Here is a 20,829-nt window from a genome sequence, read left to right on the forward strand (position 1 = left end):
AAGATTGGTGACTTTAACCTACTCCACTACAACTTCAGGGAGGTAAGGTCTATAATTTAGCCTTAATCTGTTCCACTGCAACTTCAGGAAAATGAGATTTGCTATCTTCAGTCTGCTCCACTGCATCTTCAGGGAGATCAAACTTGTAACTGCAATCTACCCCACTGTAACTTCACGGGGCAAGATTAGTGGCTTTAATCTGTTTCACTGTAACTTTAGGGAGATAAGATTTATCATAATGACTTTAATCCATCCCACTGTAACTTCAGTTGTATAAGATTTGTGGTTTCACTAATCTGTTCTTTGGGGAACATGACCTATAGAGTCCATTTCATGGACCTATTTATGTCTGGTGATTAGGATGTTATGATCAGAATGAATCAAATGCTCCTAACTAGATGTGTACGCATGATATCTATATGAATGCAAAATGTCATGAGAATGATCCCTTAATGTTTGAGTTGTCATTGCTCGTTGTTCATTAATGCTTTAACACTGACATGTTATAATGTCATCTTGTTCAGCTGGTATCTCCAAAGAAACACTCACATTTTACTTAATCAGATTGCCCCCACTATAACTTCAAGGTTCATTCCACTGTACTTTTGGGACATAAGATTTGTACCATCTTCCTCCAACTGTAACCCAGGAGTATAAGATCTGGCTCTTTCTCAATCCTCTCATATTGCAATTCAAGGGTACAGGATGTGAATCTCTTTGGTCTTTTACACCATTCCCAGGGTGTCGTGACCAGATGTTTATGCACAAATGTAGAATTTTCTTCTCCAAGAATAACCTCCTCTTATTGCTTGGTAATCATTGTTTATTTGCTCATTGAAGCTTTATCACCGACAAGATATCTTATCGTTTTGTTCAATCAATATCTTGACAACATAATCCGAAGGGATAGTCTTAATTTAGACTCTTCCTTCTCAGATATTTCCAACCTTTAAACCTGTTGCATTCTAAACAATAATTCTGCTTCAGGTTCTTGTATCATTTAGAAACTTCTAGAATAATATGCAAAACTTTCTTTGTGAAAGTATTGTTAATCCATTAATCATTATTCCAATGCAACATGCTTGCAAAATATCATAGCACTGGATAAGAATAGAATTGATTTGGAACATAGCTCGAAATGAATAAATTATCAACGATGGTAAAAAAATAAAAAAGGAATTGATTGGGAACATGTATCTTGAAAAGGAAAAAGTATTCCAAGAATAGAAAATTTAATATAGATAATATGAAGACTAGGTGCCCTAGATATCGCAACTTCAACTTCTATGTACAAACTTTCTAAAAACCGTTTTGAGCTTGACATGTGTTTAGGAGATCTAGAGTACCTTGTCGATGCCCTAGATGTCGTAGTCCCTATCCTGTTGATTTAGGCATAGCAAGATTACCGCACTCCATTTTGATCAAAATTTGAGCCGCCTTTTTCGGGTTTTCAACTCAAATCCCCTTTGGTCTCAAGGCGCCCTTTGCGGGTTTTCACCTTGGCCTCTCCTGTTTTTATTTTTTAAGACTCAAAGCGCCCTTTACGGGTTTTCGCCTTGGTCCCTTCTCCTTCTTTAGGTGAAGTACTTCTTGACTAAATCTAAATTTACATGATTAAGCAAGTTTTTACCATCCATCTCGGTCAAAATCAATGCTCCTCCAGAAAAGCTTTCCTTACCACATAAGGTCCTTCCAAATTTGGCATCCACTTCCCTCTAAAATCGTTTTTTAGGGGAAGAATCTTTTTCAATACCAGGTCCCTCTCGTGGAATTCTCTAGGATGAACATTTTTGTTGTAAGCTCGTATCATTCATTTTTGGTACATCTGACAGTGATGAATAGCTTTTAGCCTTTTTTTCTTCAATTAGGTTCAATTGATCATATCGAGATTGTATCCATTCTGCTTCATCCAACTTTAACTCAGCCAATACCCAAAGAGAAAGAATTTTGACTTCGATGGGTAAAATTGCCTCCATCCCATAAACCAGAGAGAAAGACGTTGTCCCGGTGGAGGTCCTGATAGATGTTCGGTGAGCAAAGAAAGCAAATGGTAATTTCTCATGCGAGTCTTTGTAAGTCTCAGTCATTTTCCCCATGATCTTCTTAATATTTTTATTAGTTGCCTCTACCGCACTATTCATTTTTGGGAGATACGGTGACCAGTTATGGCGTCTGATCTTGAATTGACTGCAGACCTCCGCTATTGTGCTATTGTTCAAATTTAGCGTATTGTCAGATATGATTCTTTCTGGCATCCCATATCGACATGTGATCTCTTTTTTTAAGAATTTACCGACTGTTGAATTCATGACGTTAGCATATGAAGCAGCTTCCACCCACTTAGTAAAGTAATCAATGACCACAAAGATGAAGCGATGCCCATTGGAAGCCTTCGACGATATTAGCCCAGTGACATCCATGCCCCACATGGAGAAAGGCCATGGAGAAGTCATAACGTGAAGAGGTGGAGAAGGTGCGTGTATTTTGTCTCCATAAATTTGACATTTATGGCACTTCTTGGCATAATTGATGCAATCTCCTTCCATGGTGGACTAGTAGTACCCGAATCTCATAATCTGCCTGGCCATTGTGAAACCATTTGCATGCATTCTGCAGATACCCTCATGGACTTCTTCTAAGATTTTCTTAGCCTCCAAAAATTTCACGCATCTTAATAGTACCTGATCCTTTCCCCTTTTGTATAAGATCTCTCCATCTAAGACATAGTGAATGGCTAGTCTTCTCAATGTCCTCTTATCATTCTCAGTTGCCTAGTCAGGGTATTCGCGATTCTTCACATATCATAGTATATGTTGATACTAAGGATGATCATCATTTTCCTTTCCTTCGATGCCGTAACAATGAGCCGGGGATCGCATAGATACTCATCTGGATAAGCTTAACATCCTCTTGTTTGTTCACTTGATCAGGAAAGCTAGGGTAGCCAACGCATCAACCATCTAAATTTCATCCCGTGGGAGATAGCAAAAAGTAATGTCATCAAACTCATCAATCAATTCAAGAACGAACTTTCAATAACTAATTAATTTGGGATCTCTTGCCTCCCATTCTCCTTTGAGTTGGTATATCACCAATGCGGAATCCCCATATACCTCTAGTACTTTGATTTTACGTTCTATGGCTGCACAGATGCCCATGATGCACGCTTCATATTCTGCCATGTTTTTTGTGCATTCAAAATCCAATTTGCTAGTAAAAGGACAATGATCTCCGTTTGGGGATACTAAGACTGACCCAATTCCATTGCCTACAGCGTTTAAGGCTCCGTCAAAGTTTAGATTCCAAATGTAACCTACTTGGGAATTTTCTTCAGTGGTTTCCATATATATCAAGTCCTTGTTCGGGAAATCAAAGTTTAAAGGCTCGTAATGCTCCAAGGCTCTACTAGCTAGAAGGTCTATTAGTGCACTCCCTTTCATGGCCTTCTGGCTCACATAAACTATGTCAAATTCGAAAAGCAAAATCTGCCATCTGAGCATCCTCCCATTTAAAGCAGTCGACTCTATCATATACTTTAAAGGGTCTAATTTTGAAATTAGCCAAGTCGTATGGTACAAAATGTACCGCCTTAGTCTCTGAGTTGTCCAAATCAAAGCACAACATAATTTCTCAATAGGCGAGTATCTCATTTCACAATCAGTCAATTTCTTACTGAGATGGTATATCACCCTTTCTTTCCTTCCTGTCTCATTATGTTGGCCTAGCACACATCCCATGGAATTATCGAACACTGTTAAATACAATATCAGTGGCCTATTTGGACTAGGTTGTGACAGTACCAGAGTATTGGACAAGTACTGTTTTACATTGTCAAAAGGTTCCTTACATTCTTCGTCTCATATTCCTGGATTATGTTTCTTCAAAAGACGGAATATGGGGTCACATTTCTCGGTTAGTTGTGAAATAAACCGAGAAATGTAATTCAGTCTTCCTAGGAAACCTTGAACTTTGTTCTGAGTGCGTGGTGGAGGTAATTCTTGTATTACCTTGACTTTATCTGGGTCAATCTCAATTCCTTTTTCACTGCCTATGAAGCTTAACAGCTTTCCTAACCTAGCTCCGAAAGTGCATTTTGTTGGATTGAGCTTGAGCTGGAGCTTCCTCAATCTTAAGAACAATCTTCTCAGGACCTGCACATGTTCCTTTTCTGTTCTAAATTTTGCAATCATATTGTCGACGTAAACCTCGATTTCCTTGTGCATCATGTCATGGAACAAGGTTACCATGACTTTTTGATACGTTGCTCCCGTATTCTTTCATCCAAATAGCATCACTTTATAGCAAAATGTTCCCCACAGGGTTACGAATGTACTTTTCCATGTCTTCGGGATGCATCTTTATCTGATTGTATCCAAAGAAACCGTCCATGAAGGAGAAAAGCGAGTAACCGAGTAATCGAGGAAAATTATTTTTAGCTGAATAATACTTTTTATATGCTTCTGTGCCCCTTGTTTATTGAATAAAATGCTATTAGCCCTTCAAGGAAAAAAATTAAAGTAAAATTTTGTCAGTAATACCAGATAAACAATATGGACTTGTGAGTTGTGATCTTAAATGGTTTGCTCAATAACTTTCAACATATCATTCACTAGATGTTGTTTTTCAAAGCACAAGATCCTAGTGTCATGGGTTGCGCATGGGAGCCCGCAACCATGACACATTCGTGTGATCCATCAAGTGGGAAGGAGGTCATTTGGCCCGATCGGACTGACCCATTACTTGAAGAGATTGAAGGCCCATCTACAAGCTCGTCACATATGGAAACATAATCTTCGAGGATATACAATCGTAGATTTGATATGTAATCTTAGAAGATATGATTTTGTAATCTTAGAGATTTGATTTGTAGATACCATTAGATCTTAGCCGTTCATGTACTTGATCTGTACAGTTAGATTTGGGGAGGCTCTACTATAAATAGAGGACTCTCCCCTCATTGTAAATCACTTGAGTTTTGAGGAATAATAAGAGTTCTTGAGAGTATTCACAGAAACATTATTCTCTCTTGTGTTCTTGATATTTCGTGGCTAGTTCTTATTGCGTTCTTCGTTCATCTTTGCTTGATCTTTGAGTTACTTTCGTTTGTGTTGGTTTTTCAAAGGGGAATTCTATTGAATCCTCAAATCGTGGGAGTTAGGCTGACTTACGCGTTTTTGAAGCAAGAAACTGCCTAAGGCTGCACGGATTGTGAGGCAAAAATCCTTAGTCCGTGACAGTTGGTATCCGAGCCAAGTTTTTCAAAAGCACTATTAAAGGATGTCGAGAGAAGTTGGTGAGAATGAGCCAATGGAGGCCCGTGGGAGGGCTAGAAAGGCTAGTCAATCGAGGGACATGTTGTCAAGCTTGGAAAATCGAGTAGTCAATCTCGAGGAGTCTGTTGGTGACATGAGGGAGACACTCGAAGTGGTCCTGACCCGTATGGAGGAACTGAGGGAAGACAGCAAGGAATTCGTGCTGGAGACTCTTAGGTCCACTTCAGACAAGTTGACGGTAAGGGACGAAGCTCTTGAGGCCCTGGTGACTGCCATGAAAGAAGAGATTGCTGAGCTTAAGAGGGAGCTCACAATCTATAAAGTCGCTCTGGGAAGTGGGATGTTGGCTTCAGGACCGAAGCAACGTCATGTTGATGTTCCAAAACCTGAGAAGTTCAAGGGGGTTAGGTCTGCGAGAGAAGTGGACAACTTCCTATGGGAATTGGAGCAATATTTTCGAGCAATGGGCATTGAAGACGATGCCACTAAGGTAAACACTACTTCGATTTACTTTACTGATGTTGCTCTCTTGTGGTGGCGACGTAGGTCCACGGATGAGAAACATGGAGGAACAGCTATTGGGACTTGGGAGGAGTTCCAAGGAGAGTTAAAGAAGCAGTTTTATCTGCAGCATGCTGAAAAGGAGGCTCGTGCTAAGTTGCGCCAGCTTACACAACAAAGCACCGTTCGAGATTATGTGCGGGAGTTTATTGAGCTGATGCTTCAGATCTCCGATTTGAATGAGAAGGAAGCATTTTATTGGTTTGAGGATGGGCTAAAAATGTAGGCTAAGCAAGAGTTGCTTCGCCTAGGTATCACTAATTTGACTGTAGCCATGGCTGAGGCAAAAAACTTTTACGAAGTTGGTGGGAGGAAGTTTGACAATAGTGACGCTTCCAAGCCCAAGCCAAGACCGAAAGGAAATGGTGGGGGAGACAAAGAACAAACCAAAAGGAATGGCGAAGCCCCCAAGGACTAATGATGGTAGACCATGGGATGAGAAAGGGCCAATGAGATGATATCTTTGTCAAAGTCCACACAGGTTTAGTGCTTGTCCAAAGAGGGCCGCTTTCAAAGCTGTGGAAGCGCACGAAGAGGGCGATCATGACACCAAAAGTCTTAGCGAATTTTTTGGGTGGTGTTGAAGACAAGGCAAGTAATGGGTTGATGTTTGTGGATATCATCGTGGCAGACAAGAAATTGAATACCCTTGTTGATACTGGCGCATCCGATTTGTTCATATCCAAAGAGATGGCAAAGGAACTCGGTCTCAAAGTGGAGGAAGATTCGGGTCGACTCAAAACGGTGAACTCAGAAAGTATTCCCATAACGGGTGTGGCTAAAGGGGTGGAACTCAAACTTGGCGAGTGGACAGGCAAGGCAACCATTAGGGTAATCCCACTTGATGATTATGATTTTGTGGTAGGATTGAGTTTGCTTGACCGACTTAATGCGAATATTCATTCTTCCGAGAATTACATGACGATCTCTGATTCGAACCACCGATATATGGTGCGAATGAAAATAAAGGGAAACATGGAAGGCAAAACATTGTCGGCAATCCAATTTGCCAAAGGAGTACGTAGAAACGAAGTCTCCTATTTAGCCACCTTAAGGGACAATGTGGATGAGAAATTCGAGGGGAAATTCCAAAGGAAGTGAAGTAGCTGTTGCAGTCTTTTCAAGATATAATGCCCACGGAGTTGCCCAAGACATTGCCACCGAAAAGGGAGGTGGATCACAAGTTTGAGTTGTTGCCTAATACTGAGCCGCCAGCAAGGGCACTATATCGAATGTCTCCGCCTGAGTTGGAGGAATTGCGGAAGCAGTTAAGGGAACTTCCAGATGTCGGGTTCATTAAACCTTCCAAAGCCCCATTTGGTGCGCCAGTGTTATTCCAAAGGACGCATGATGGGTCCTTAAGATTGTGCATTGACTATAGGGCCTTAAACAAGATCACTGTGAAGAACAGGTATCCCATTCCTCTTATTGCAGATTTGTTTGATCAACTTGGTAGCGTAAGATGGTTTACTAAGTTGGATTTGCGATCGGGGTACTACCAAGTGAGAGTAGCCGAAGGGGATAAGCCCAAAACAGCCTGTGTGACTCGATATGGGTCTTTTGAATTATTGGTGATGCCGTTCGGGTTGAAAAATGCTCCGGCAACATTTTACACCCTAATGAATAAGGTATTACAACCTTTCTTAGATCGCTTTGTGGTTATTTATCTTGACGACATTGTCGTGTATAGTAAGATGCTTGAGGAGCACGTTGGACATCTGAGGGAGGTGTTCCAAGTCCTACGGGAAAATGAGCTGTATGTCAAAGAGGAAAAATGCTCATTTGCCCAACGAGAGGTGTCTTTTCTTGGCCATATTGTAGGAGGTCGCATGATCCAAATGGATGCAAGCAAAGTCCAAGCAATTTCTGATTAGGAGCCACCAACCAAGGTAATGGAATTGCGGTCCTTTCTTGGTTTAGCAAACTACTATCGACGTTTCATTGAAGGCTACTCCAAGATCACTGTACCCTTGACGGACTTGTTGAAAAAGGGTAAAGTATGGGACTGGGACTCTCGGTGTAAGAAAGCTTTCGACCAAGTAAAGCAAGCAATGGTGAGTGAACCTGTACTTGCTTTACTGGACTTTTCAAAGGTGTATGAGGTAGGTACGGATGCTTCAGACTATGCAATTGGGGGAGTATTGATGCAAGAGGGGCATCCAATTGCTTTCGAGAGTCGAAAGCTGAATGAGACGGAACGGAGATACACAGTCCAAGAAAAAGAGATGACTGCTGTGGTGCATTGTTTACGCACATGGAGGCACTATTTGCTGGGTTCCAGGTTCATGGTATTCACTGATAATGTTGCAAATAGTTATCTCCTAACCCAGAAAAAGTTGTCCCGCAAACAGGCTCGTTGGCAGGTTTTCCTAGCGGAGTTTGATTTTAGCATGGAGTACAAGCCGAGGAGTGCCAACATTGTGGCTGATGCGCTTAGCCGAAAGATGGAATTTGCAATGATAAGCCAACCCAATAGCCCCTTATTGGAGCGCATTCAATAAGGGTTGTCCCACGATTCCACGGCCAAAAATTTGATTGAGCTTGCCAAGGAGGGAAAAACGAGACGATTTTGGCTCGAAGGAGAATTACTATACACTCAAGGACAACGTCTATATGTGCCCCAACATGGGAACTTACGAAAGGAAGTCATGAAGGAATGTCATGATTCAAGATGGGCTGGTCATCCGGGCATGCACCGCACTTTGGCTCTCTTGGAGGATCGATTTTATTGGCCTCACATGAGTGACGATGTGGAGACTTACATGAAAACTTGTTTGGTGTGCCAACAAGATAAAATTGAGTTGAAGGCTCCTGCTGGGTTGCTACAGCCTTTACCTATTCTGGAGCGCCCATGAGAGAGTTTATCCATGGACTTTATTGTAGGTTTGCCTAAATCTGATGGATTTGCAAGCATTTTTGTTGTGGTGGACAGGTTTTCGAAGTATGCAACTTTTATCCTCGTAACCAAGGAGTGTCCTGCTGAGGAGGCTGCTCGCTTGTTTCTTAGACATGTGGTGAAGTATTGGGGAGTGCCACAATCTATCATCAGCATCGAGATGGGCAATTCACGGGACGATTCTGGACGGAGTTGTTCAAGTTAATGGGCTCGAACTTGAACTTTTCAACTAGCATGCATCCACAAACCGATGGGCAAACTGAACGAGTGAATGCGTTGTTGGAGATGTATCTTCGGCACTATGTGAGTGCCACACAAAGGGACTGGCCAAAGTTGCTGGATGTGGCTCAGTTTTCTTACAATTTGCAAAGAAGTGGGGCAACAAACCAGAGTCCGTTCGAGATAGTGACAGGACAACAGCCACTTACACCCAATGCCGTTGCGACTCCTTATGGGGGACCGAATCTGGCAGCCTATCGATTTGCGAGAGATTGGCAAGAGCAAAACAATTTGGCTAGAGCTTGTCTTCACAAAGCGAGTAAGCGCAATAAGAAGTGGGCGGATCAGAACCGAAGGGATGTACAATATCAGGTTGGTGACTCCGTCCTTGCTAAACTGCACCTGATTTTGCGGCACAATGGGTTGCATAAAGGGCTTGTTCGACGTTATGAGGGGCCGTTCCGAGTTGTGAAGAAGGTAGGCAAGGTGGCCTACAAGCTTGAGTTTCCTGAAAAACTCAAACTTCATCCAGTGTTTCATGTGAGTATGCTTAAGCCATTCCATGAAGATGGAGAAGATCCAGAACGAAACAAGTCCAAACGAGCGCCGATGGGGGTAAAAACCGCCTATGATAGAGAAATGGAGAACATAGAGGGGGATCGTGTGATCAGACGGAAGTACTATCGACCGCGGCATGAATACCTAGTTCGATGGAAGGGATTCCCCGATAGTGAGACAAGTTGGGAACCCGCTGAAGCCTTGTGGCAATTTCAAGATAAGATAGATCGTTACCATGCGGAGGACGAGACGAGGACGTCGCTAGATTCGGTGGGGGAGAATGTCATGGGTTGCGCATGGGAGCCCACAACCATGACACATTCGTGTGATCCATCAAGTGGGAAGGAGGTCATTTGGCTCGATCGGACTGACCCATTGCTTGAAGAGATTGAAGGCCCATCTACAAGCTCGTCACATATGGAAACATAATCTTCGAGGATATACAATCGTAGATTTGATATGTAATCTTAGAAGATATGATTTTGTAATCTTAGAGATTTGATTTGTAGATACCATTCGATCTTAGTCGTTCATGTACTTGATCTATACCGTTAGATTTGGGGAGGCTCTACTATAAATAGAAGACTCTCCCCTCATTGTAAATCACTTGAGTTTTGAGGAATAATAAGAGTTCTTGAGAGTATTCACTCAAACATTATTCTCTCTTGTGTTCTTGATATTTCGTGGCTAGTTCTTATTGCGTTCTTCGTTCATCTTTGCTTGATCTTTGAGTTGCTTTCGTTTGTGTTGGTTTTTCAAAGGGGAATTCTATTGAATCCTCAAATCGTGGGAGTTAGGCTGACTTAGGCATTTTTGAAGCAAGAAACTGCCTAAAGCCGCACGGATTGTGAGGCAAAAATCCTTAGTCCGTGACACTAGGACACAGATAAACCGCCTTCACGCCTAGATAATTTTAACCTCCATACCCTTGTCTAACCATTCCTTCATCCCTCTCGGCAATTCCTTGTGTCTTGAATATGATATTATACATCTTGAATATGCAGGAAAGTGGTTATATATATGAAAAGAATAACTTAGAGAGACATAACAAACCAATTTTTATATTACTCAACTCATTCATGTGTTTCGCTTTATTCTAAGTTAAAATGTCTAGCCATTTGATTGTGAAAGCACTTCTTTGTTGACGATAAATAGAACAGATATAGGCTAGTTGGAACCATAAAAACTTCAATTCTATTTAAATATAGAAAAAAAATTAATAGAAAGTACTAGTCAATCTTTAATTTAATAAATATAATTAATTTAGCAATTTCAATTTAATAAGAATTTTGATTTTAATGGTAATAAAAACAATATAAATTTTATTTTGATAAAAAAATTAAATAATTTAAATTTTATCATAAACTAACTTTTTGAAGTCATAAGAAACTAACTCATTCTATCAATTTAAATATAGAAATAATGAATAAACTAGTCCATATTTAATTTAATAAAAATAATCAATTAAATAATTTTATTTTAATAAGGATATTAATGTTAATAATAATATATTTTATTTTAATTAAAAAAGATTGAAGAACTAATTTTTTTTTTAAAAAATCAAGCATAAAGATTTCATTCACTATCTCTAATACTGTACATTTATGTATAATTTGAGGGGAAGAGGAAAAAGCCAGGGAAATTGCAAAGGGTTTATATAATTTTGGTTTTTATTTGAAGTATTTTGGTTCTATATGAAATGAATTATTGAGGTAATAAGTCTATCTGCAAATGTGGTTTGTTAAAGTGATAATTGTGATTGATTTGGAGTTGTTTTAACTTGTTTAAATGCATCTTGAATTGGTCTTAAGTGTTGAGTTGAATCCAATATATTGTAGGGTGTTTTAGTGAACTTTTAACTGATTTTTACCAAAATTTACCCAATGTATCGATACCAAAGGTATGGGTATCGATACTTAGGCTTTAAAACTCAAAATTTCCAAAATAGAATGTGATTTTGGTATCGTTTTTAACATATGTATCGATATTGAAAGCTAGGTATCGATACCTAGGCCTAAGGTTTTGATACTTTCATCAAAATTTGAATTTCTAGAATGTTATTTTGGTATTCCGTTCCTTGTTTTCTCTTCAACAAGCCATTTGGGATCATTGAAAAACTTTTACAAGCCAAGGATTTCGATCATGGAAGAAGGTCAATGAAAGATCTAAATGTCCTTTTGTTACTCATGTGGGTAAAGATGCAAATTCTTTACATGAGAATGCTATGAAAAATTGTCTTGATCTTCATAACTCCTTGCAAAATATTGAGAGGATTATTGAGAAACAAAATTCTGAGCGAGTTGCAAGAAATCGGCTACAGCTCAAGGACATTCTTTCTATTTTGGCGAGTAAAATTCAAAATGCACATAATGAAGATGTGGGGGCAATTATCTTAGAAAATATCCCTCAAAATGCACAGTATGCCAGTCAGACTGTTCTAAAGGACATTCTTTCTATTTTGGCGAGTAAAATTCAAGTATTCAATCGGGAAGATATTGGAGATTCAAACTTTTTCAGTTTAAGTCAAGCGCACATTTAACGGTCTCAATTTTAGCAAATTCATATTCTGAAATTCCTATCAGCCCCACAATCATAATGCAACACAACCCCACAACTTGATGTCCCTAGTTTTTCGAAAGTAGAATCATCATCATTAAACTTCAAAGCTCTCTCTATATAGGGATCGCATCAAACATCAAATTTGTTTTTAACCACAAAACAGTCTTGGACAGATAAGCTTGAGTCATCCTAAAAAGTCCACTCATTAACGACAGCCCCTCTTTAACTGCCTTTAGCTAGTAGTAAGCCATCGTTTTAGTTGGAAATGTTGAAACCAGAGAATCTGATTTACTTGGAAACTTATTTTTGTGAAATCAGCCTTTGATTTTTTCCCTGGTTTTATGTGAAATAATACATTAGTTTCTTAATTTTGTTTCCCACTTCAGCATCTAAATAGTTCCAATTAGAATAAAATAGTTGTTCATTCTTCAAATTCTTCAAGGTATCAATTCCAAAACATATATCATTAATCCAATTTTTTTCCAATGACTAGATATGGCATGACCAAAGGAAAAAAACAATGGAGTTATCGGTCGATATCTCACCCAAACATGAAACGATGTCCTAAGGGAATCAGGATGGATTTGAAAGTTTTCATACTCCTATCATAGGTTACAAGGTCAATGGAAACAACTATATTCCACAGTCCCAATCAGTTAAAATGGTCATTTGTGGTCGAGGAAAAATATTTTTAGCTGATAATATTTCTTGGCATGCTTCTGTGCCCCTTGTTTATTGAATAAAATGTTATTAGCCCTTCAAAGAAAAAAACTAAAGTAAAATTTTGTCAGTAATACCAGATAAGCAATCTGGACTTGCAGGTTGTGATCTAAAATGGTTTGCTCAGTAACTTTAAACATATCATTCACTAGATGTATGTTTGTCAAAGCACAAGATCCTAGGACACAGATAAACCACCTTCACGCCTGGATAATTTTAACCTCCATACCCTTGTCTAACCATCCCTTCATCCCTCTCGGCAATTCCTCGTGTCTTTAATATGATATTATACATCTTGAATGTGCAGGAAAGTGGTTATATATATAAAAAGAAATAACGTCTTAGAGAGACATAACAAACCAATTTTTATATTATTCAACTCATTTATGTGTTTTTCTTTATTCTAAGTTGAAATGTCTAACCATTTTATTGTGAAAGTTCTTCTTTATTGCTGATAAATAGAATGGAGATAGGCTAGTCGGAACCATAAAAAACTTCAATTCTATTTAAATATCGAAAAAAATTAGTAGAAAGTATTAGTCAATGTTTAATTTAATAAATATAATTAATTGACCAATTTCAATTTAATAGGAATTTTGATTTTAATGGTAATAAAAAGAATATAAATTTTTATTTTAATAAAAAATTAAATAATTTAAATTTTATCATAAGCTAACTTTTTTTAAGTCATAAGAAACCAACTCATTCTATCAATTTAAATACAAAAATAATGAATAAACTAGTCCATATTTAATTTAATAAAAATAATCAATTAAAGAATTTTATCTTAATAAGGATATTAATGTTAATAATAATATATTTTATTTTAATTAAAACAGATTGAACGAGTAATTTTTTTTAAAAAAATTAAGAATAAAAAATTCATACACTATCTCTAATACGTACATTCACTACACCAAAACAAGCTTTTAGCGGCGCTTTTTTAGGTCTTTAGCGGCGCTTTTTAGAGTCACTAAAAGTATTTGCAGCGCTTTCAGGAGCGCCAAAAAAACGCCGCTAATGAGTGTTAGCGGCGCTTTTTCCACAAACGCCGCTAAAAACCAAGACCTTTAGCGACGCTTTTCCTACAAACGCCGCTAAAGACCAGGACCTTTAGCGGCGCTTTTTCCACAAACGCCGCTAAAGACCAGGACCTTTAGCGGCGCTTTTTCCACAAACGCCGCTAAAGATCAGGACCTTTAGCAGTGCTTTTACCACAAACGCCGCTAAAAACATGACTTAAAAAATATTTTAATTAAATAATATATATTTCTATCATAAATATAATATTATGTTTTATTTTTAAAATTTAAACTTTAAACTATATACTTTTAAGGATAAAAATATTAAATTAAAATTTCTATTAAAATTTTAACTTTAAAGCTAAATATAAAAATTAATGAATTTAAATTAAGCAAATTAAAACAAGTTACATTCTATATTAGAATTACATAAGAAAATTGTTTACATTCTATATTAGAATTACATTAGAATTACATAAGTTCTGTTTACAAGTTACATTCTATATTAGAAAATTGTTTACAAGTTACATTCTCTCATGACCAACTCTCAAAATCAACTCTTTAAGGGATCTTTTTTCCCTTAACTCGGTGTAACCGAGTTGCAAAATGTGGTTTTTCCATACTTTTCTTGCCATCCCACATGTAGCAGTAGCAGTAGCAGCCCAGTACTTACCAGCAGAAATGCTTACGATTGTTTTTCTCACAAAGGGAATATTGCTGTACAAATTCATCCAAATGAAGTAAATAAAAGCTTCACTCCAGGGGAAGTTAAAATCAACAAAGACAATGGAATAGAACCTGTTGGCATCTAAGATGAGGATCTGAGGAAACCCAATAAAATAATGCTCCATCTTCAGTAATAGCCATGCTATGTACCATCCCAGCAGCTATTGCAACCACAGAACCCAAGTACAGTCAAGGCCTCAAGGGCATAGATGAAGGCTACTACAGCAGGCTCAGAATGAGAAATTAATTCAAGAGAGAATCACCATGTTCTCAGCAATATGCGGATTTGCTTTCTCAAGCAACAATGAGATGATGATTGGGTCAGCTTCAGTATGATGGTTTGATATAAGTACAACGTTGTGACCCTGCACCCAATTGTCTGACAATTAGATCCATAAAAAAGCCAGTTTAAACATGAAAGATTCAGCCAGTATTGCAAGCTTCCTAAGTCCCAGTTGCACGTAAAAGTTTCCCGAATGTTGAAAACTTAATATGACCACGTTTAGCTTATGCCAATACAAAATTGAAAGGAAAACACCATTAAACTTTCCTTCTGAATACTAATATATAATTCAGCCTTGCTTGCATAAAAAAATATAAATTGACATGATCTAAAGCTGATGAAAATTAAGAAATTAAAATAAAATGGACACAAATTTAACATACAAACCTGTTATTTTATTTCTTCCTCAGATGCACGTTCTTGTTAGTTATTAATCAAAGAATATGCAAGTATTGTAGCATGCAGAATAAAAAATTTCATCAACTTCCTACCAAGCAGCTCTGTGATGGATAAATCATGTTATGATCTTTAACAGTATGTTTGTTCAAAATGTAAATAATGACAAGGACATCTTAGTGAAAAAGATGCTGGAGCAAAACTCGGTCTTGTTTAGAGGAATCAAGTAAAAGGAAAAAGAAAACTGAACATAGTCACCTGCTTAAGCTTCTCCTCTATTTCATAGAAAAGAGAAAGATTGCCAACATATGAATTTCTGCAAAGAACATAATACACGGATGTTAAGAGAAGTGATTTTTTTTAATTTTAAAAAAAGAGACCGAACATGTCCTTTAGTGATTTTAAATATGAATAACATAAATGTTATATGAAGCACATGAAAGAGGGTGAATAAGTTAAATATACAAAATACATGCTTCTTTTTCTTTGCATTTTTGTCAATTCGGTTGATGATAAATAATCAAACATGAAGAGAAAAACTACTAAAGACCATATGAAACCCTCAATGAAAAAAACACAAAAAAGAATGCACAAGATAAGAAACATGGAATAAGCTTAACCTTGGATGGTCTCAAATAGTAGCTAATAATTAAGAAAGAATTACAGTCCCTATTGCACTTCTCTCTCTCTCTCTCTATATATATATATCTATATCCATGAACCTTAAAGTTTATTACCACGGTTTACAAAATAGAATTATGAAATTTTAAAAATACAAATTCCTTCAGCAAAGCACATGCTTAATTTTCAAGAAGCTTTTACAAATTAATTGATATCAGCAGAGAAACCAATGAAACCAATGAATTCTTCCAATGAAACCAATATCAAACACGTCATAGACACTTAAAGCTGACAATCCAATTCTAACAGCAATTTCTGTTCTATCCTTCAAGCATGTGAGTTTTATAAATGCCAAGTCAGGCATATTATTCATTTATAACTATCATTCAAGAGTATCAATGTGCTTTGGCTTTGCGTTTCTTTCTTGTTTCAATTTCCTAGTTTACATATGTATGTGCCACTGGACTTGTTAAGTGAAGAATGAGAACCAAATTTTTGTCAATGACTGCAGGACATAAGACCAAGAGCATCAAAAGTTTCCAAACATGAAACAACTAATCTATATTAAGCAAGTCAGAAAATCAACGAGCTTATTGTTTTAGCTAACATAATTTTCTTGAACAGGGGTAAATTAAAAATTTACCTTTAAACAGTCGCCTACTGCTGTAAAATAAACATCAAAACAGGTCCTAACATGAATATGACATATACTGAATAAAAAATTATGTAACCAGCTAAAGAGCAGCTGGACATATACTGATTGTATGTATATCCAGCTAAAGAGCAGCCAGAAAAACCCACAAGATATCCGCATATCAGAATTAAATAAATAGAGGAAGCAAAGTAACTTAAGAGGTTGCATCTACATTAGTTAGAAGACACACCACAACAGTTAACGTGTTAAATAAATTAAACCAATTAAATGATTCAATTTTAAGAAAAAGGATTAAGGCAAATTTCAATGATTCGATAAATTAAATTGAACTCCATTTGTATAAACTACATCAGCTGCTATTTCAGATTTATTAACGTTAACTTACCTAAATCCCATACTTGAAACTTGATGTTGTTGTATTGTACAACCTCTACATTAAACCCAATCGCTGCAAAAAAAATAGTTCAAAAAAATGGTGCATCGAAGCTGTCAGTCATTTAGAAAAAAAATGAAAACCCAAAACAAGAATGATAAAGAAGAACATTTCCACAATATGCATGTATATAGGCATACATACATTCTCAGTCAATATGCATGGAAAAGCTTGTAATTAAAAACCAAACAATCTTTTAGTTGGGACAGAAGCTACATGTATATAGGCATAAATGTAATAAAAACCTCAAATGAAAAAAAAAATGATTAACTAAACAGTATCATTAAGCATTTCCACAATGAATTTCAAAAGATTTGGCTCAAGAAAATTACCAACCTAAATTTATTGAAATGCAATGGACAAATTACAACAGGATTAACATTTATAAAGCATCTAAACTAAGTGATTATCCTGAATCATGGTACATCAACAAAGCACCAAAGTTACTCAACAGTTAACTACTAAACATCTATTAAGAACACCAAAAAGACTTACCTGCAAAGAACATTTTAGATAGAATGGCTAAAACTGGGATATAACCCGCAAAACGCAGCCTTCTTGTTGGCCATCATTGTCGTTTTCTACATCCCAAAGCCCCTAGAATACACAGCAACTTCAAGCACATATTAGAAACATTTCGACTGAGCTAAAAGTGTAAAAAAAAAATAGATTATGCACAAAACTGATCTCTTGTGATGTCTTTATAACCAAGTGATTAAAAAGTTGCACATTACCCACATCCAAGCCGATTAAAAGTTAAAAAGGATAAGCTCTTAAACTGTTTTCCTATTTCCCCTAAAAAAGAGAAGAAAAGGTAAAGCAAGACTAACGAGACAATTACCATTTGAATTCAATGTGGTTAACAATCAGCATACCAAAGAACAAAAGAATTTACCTTTGGAAAGTCAATTCCACAAGATATGTGAACCTTTGAAGCAGGGAAGGCAACCATAAAAGAATCATTTCTCGAAACATAAAATGGTTCACTCAAATATGGTGCCAATTTCTCAACATTGTTGCCACTCCGATCCAAGGCCTCTTTTCTGCCAACTTGTTCTATTGCCTCTACCCAAGCATTTGCAGACCCATCAAAAATAGGAACCTGTGTTAGTTAAAATTCCAATTATCACCATCTATAAAATTGTATGAAAAAAGAGACTCAGCTAAATTATTACAGTGTTTGTACATTATATGTTACATTAAACAGTTCTCTCTACAAATTCATTGACTATGTTTAAATCTCCTCGCTCATCCCTCAATCCAGAACGCATATCCTACAATATGGCCTTCAAAGGTTCTTTCCGGCTGTTAGATTGCAGCTTCATGCTTTTAGCTTGCTCCAAAGTTGTCTTGAAGTGAACGAACAATTGAATATATATTTGTTCCATGTAAAATGTAAAATCATGCATTTTATTATCCAACAATACCTTACAGGAAAAGTCGCTTTTCTTGCAAAAAGGAAAGAATGTGACAAAAGTAACAACCAAATGAATAACAAAACTTACAATTTTAAGCAAATTAAAAATCAATTTTGATATCCAAACAAAAATTATGGCACTAACCTCGACCTCAGTATCCTCAGAATCGAGACTTTGAATCTGAATTCTACAATTGTCAATGCCTTTAGCTTCCAAAGCCGAAAGCAAATGCTCGACGGTCCGAATCTTGTATCCGTCTTTGCAAAGAGAGGTACACAACGGCGATTCTCGAACAAAATCGATGGATGCAGGAATCAAATTTGAGTGAAACTCAAAGTACCTTCCTTGGCCGGTGAATCCCGGCCATATCTTTACCTTCGAAACCTTCCCCGACTGAGGTGTTTTTCCCTACAGTTCGATGCATCCCGCTAGGGTTTGTTGAAGCTTACCGGTCTGGGATCACAGTAGAAGTTAACGGAAATGGAGATCAGGTTAGGATGTTTTGGAAGTGATGGAAGGTACCGTTTTCCATGAGATGAGATTGGAGGACTTGAATGAGTTAATCGCGGCGGAGAGATGCATGTTCCAGAGCGGAATGATACGAGGTTAAACTTACAGCTATGGCAAGATTTTCTTTTGGCGGGTTTTAAAATTATGAAAATATTAAAAAAGCATTGAACTTTTTCCCTAAAAAAAACAAATTCAAAAGCATTGAGTGATAGCTTGGATGACTTCCCATATTGTTGCAAATTCAAAAATAAAGGGAATCGGGGTAGGGGAGAAATGGTTTGGGAAAAATAAAAGGACTGTCGATTTGGGGAAATTGGGGGGAAACAGACTCTTGTTCGGCGACAGCTGTTTCTTCTCGTTCTTGTTCAACAACAGTTGTTTCTTCTTCTTCTGCAGACTTGAGTTTCCAAGTACCGTGAAGAGTTTTGCTGTTTTTGAAGGATAAGGTCAAGTTATTGGAAGAAAAGGTGGAAACTTTGGTCTGAAAATGGATAGAATTTGGATAAAAGAAGAGGTTTTTGGGAGATTTAAAATGGATTTGGGAGATTAAATGCAAAGGAGTTGAAAATGCTGAAATTGTTGCCATTTGGTCTTCAAAATTTGTGCTTTTGGATGAGAGAACTAAGAAAAATTTGGGGGGAAATTTGGGGTTTTTTCGTTTTTGAGTTTTAGGGGAGAAATTTGGTAAAAAAGCAGGGCGAATTTTTTTTAAGTAAAATGAATTTTGTGGCGTTTTTATAAAAAAACGCCACTAAAAATAAAATTAAATTTTTACCATGAAACTTTACGTTTTAAAAAATTCAATGGGTATTTGCGGCGTTTTTATACCTTTTGCGGCGTTTTTCTTATAAACGCCACTAATGATTGACTTTTTCTTACAATTTTATATTTAATTATTATATAATTCATATCAAATTTAAATAAATAAATTTTGAAAATTTAACTAATATTTAAAAGAATTAGATAAATTTTAAAATTTTTATATAATTTTTTATGTAAGAAAACAAAAACAAAAAATGAAAAAAAAACTTTAAAAAACTATATTAATGATAATTTTAATAAATTAAAATTCATATTATCTCTTTTATTGTCAATCTATTACATTAATTTGTTACATTAATTTATTTATTTATCAATTTTTTTAAAAATCTAATATTTAAATATATCAAATGATTTAAACCATTTAATCTAAATTTAGATTAAATATTTTTAAATATAAAAACATTAATTAATTGTATAAAATTTTATCATTTAACAAATCTAAAGTAAACCTTAAATCCTAAACCATTTAATATGTATAAAATTGATCTATTATCTCTTATATAATTTAAACTGTAATCATAATTTTAATATATTAAAATTAATATTATCTCTTTTACAATTATATAAGAAATTATTTAATATATAAATTAAGAAACACCAATTAATATAAACCCTTAATCCCTATCTCCTAAACCCTAAATCATAAAACATAAACCCTAAACCCTTAACCCCTCTTTTACAATTATATAAAAACTTAATTAATATAGGAATTAAAAAAATACTAATTAATCTAAACCTTAAACCCTAACCCGGTCTCAAATCTTTAAACCCTAAATCACTAACTCTTAACCCCTAATCTCTAACCCCTAACCCCTAACTACTAACCCATAAATCTTATTTAATATATAAATTAAAAAACACTAATTAATCTAGACCCTAAATCCTAAATCCTAAACCCTAACGCAAATCCCTAACCCCTAACCCCTAACCCCTAACCCTTACACCTTATTCAATATAAATTAGAACACACTAATTAATCTAAACCCTAAACTCTAACCTGACACTGAATTCATAAACCTTAAAACACTAACTCTTAATCTCTAACCCCTAACCCCTAAATTACAACCCTTAAACCCAAATCCCTAATCCCTAATTCCATAATCTATAAACCTTAAAATTGTAACTCCTAAACCGGCCTTAAATCCTAAATTAACCAT

At 36.3% G+C, this 20,829-nt stretch overlaps 2 protein-coding genes across 8 annotated transcripts; both read right to left on the bottom strand.

The window, feature by feature from the left end:
• Positions 1-14,205: 14,205 nt before the first annotated feature.
• On the bottom strand, positions 14,206-19,516 carry LOC121223123 (uncharacterized). Of its 7 annotated transcripts, none has more exons than XM_041104158.1 (9): positions 18,863-19,516; positions 18,485-18,793; positions 17,818-18,024; positions 17,418-17,519; positions 16,875-16,937; positions 15,472-15,529; positions 14,798-14,899; positions 14,607-14,695; positions 14,206-14,525 (listed from the first exon to the last, which is right to left on the bottom strand). In XM_041104158.1, the coding sequence occupies exons 5-9, from the start codon at positions 16,883-16,885 to the stop codon at positions 14,333-14,335; spliced, it is 453 nt and encodes a 150-aa protein (XP_040960092.1). In that variant the 5' UTR covers positions 16,886-16,937; positions 17,418-17,519; positions 17,818-18,024; positions 18,485-18,793; positions 18,863-19,516; the 3' UTR covers positions 14,206-14,332. The 7 variants fall into 7 exon arrangements, with proteins under 7 accessions (XP_040960092.1, XP_040960097.1, XP_040960096.1 ...); XM_041104163.1 differs by having other exon boundaries at positions 17,818-17,987; positions 18,485-18,597; positions 18,681-19,516; XM_041104162.1 differs by having other exon boundaries at positions 18,485-18,597; positions 18,681-19,516.
• LOC121203119 (probable UDP-3-O-acyl-N-acetylglucosamine deacetylase 1, mitochondrial) lies at positions 17,445-18,922 on the bottom strand. Its single transcript, XM_041104322.1, has 4 exons — positions 18,863-18,922; positions 18,485-18,748; positions 17,818-18,024; positions 17,445-17,519 (listed from the first exon to the last, which is right to left on the bottom strand). The coding sequence occupies exons 1-4, from the start codon at positions 18,920-18,922 to the stop codon at positions 17,445-17,447; spliced, it is 606 nt and encodes a 201-aa protein (XP_040960256.1).
• Positions 19,517-20,829: the final 1,313 nt, after the last annotated feature.

Source organism: Gossypium hirsutum, chromosome D11, assembly GCF_007990345.1.
Source record: "Gossypium hirsutum isolate 1008001.06 chromosome D11, Gossypium_hirsutum_v2.1, whole genome shotgun sequence".
Lineage (NCBI taxonomy): Eukaryota > Viridiplantae > Streptophyta > Magnoliopsida > Malvales > Malvaceae > Gossypium > Gossypium hirsutum.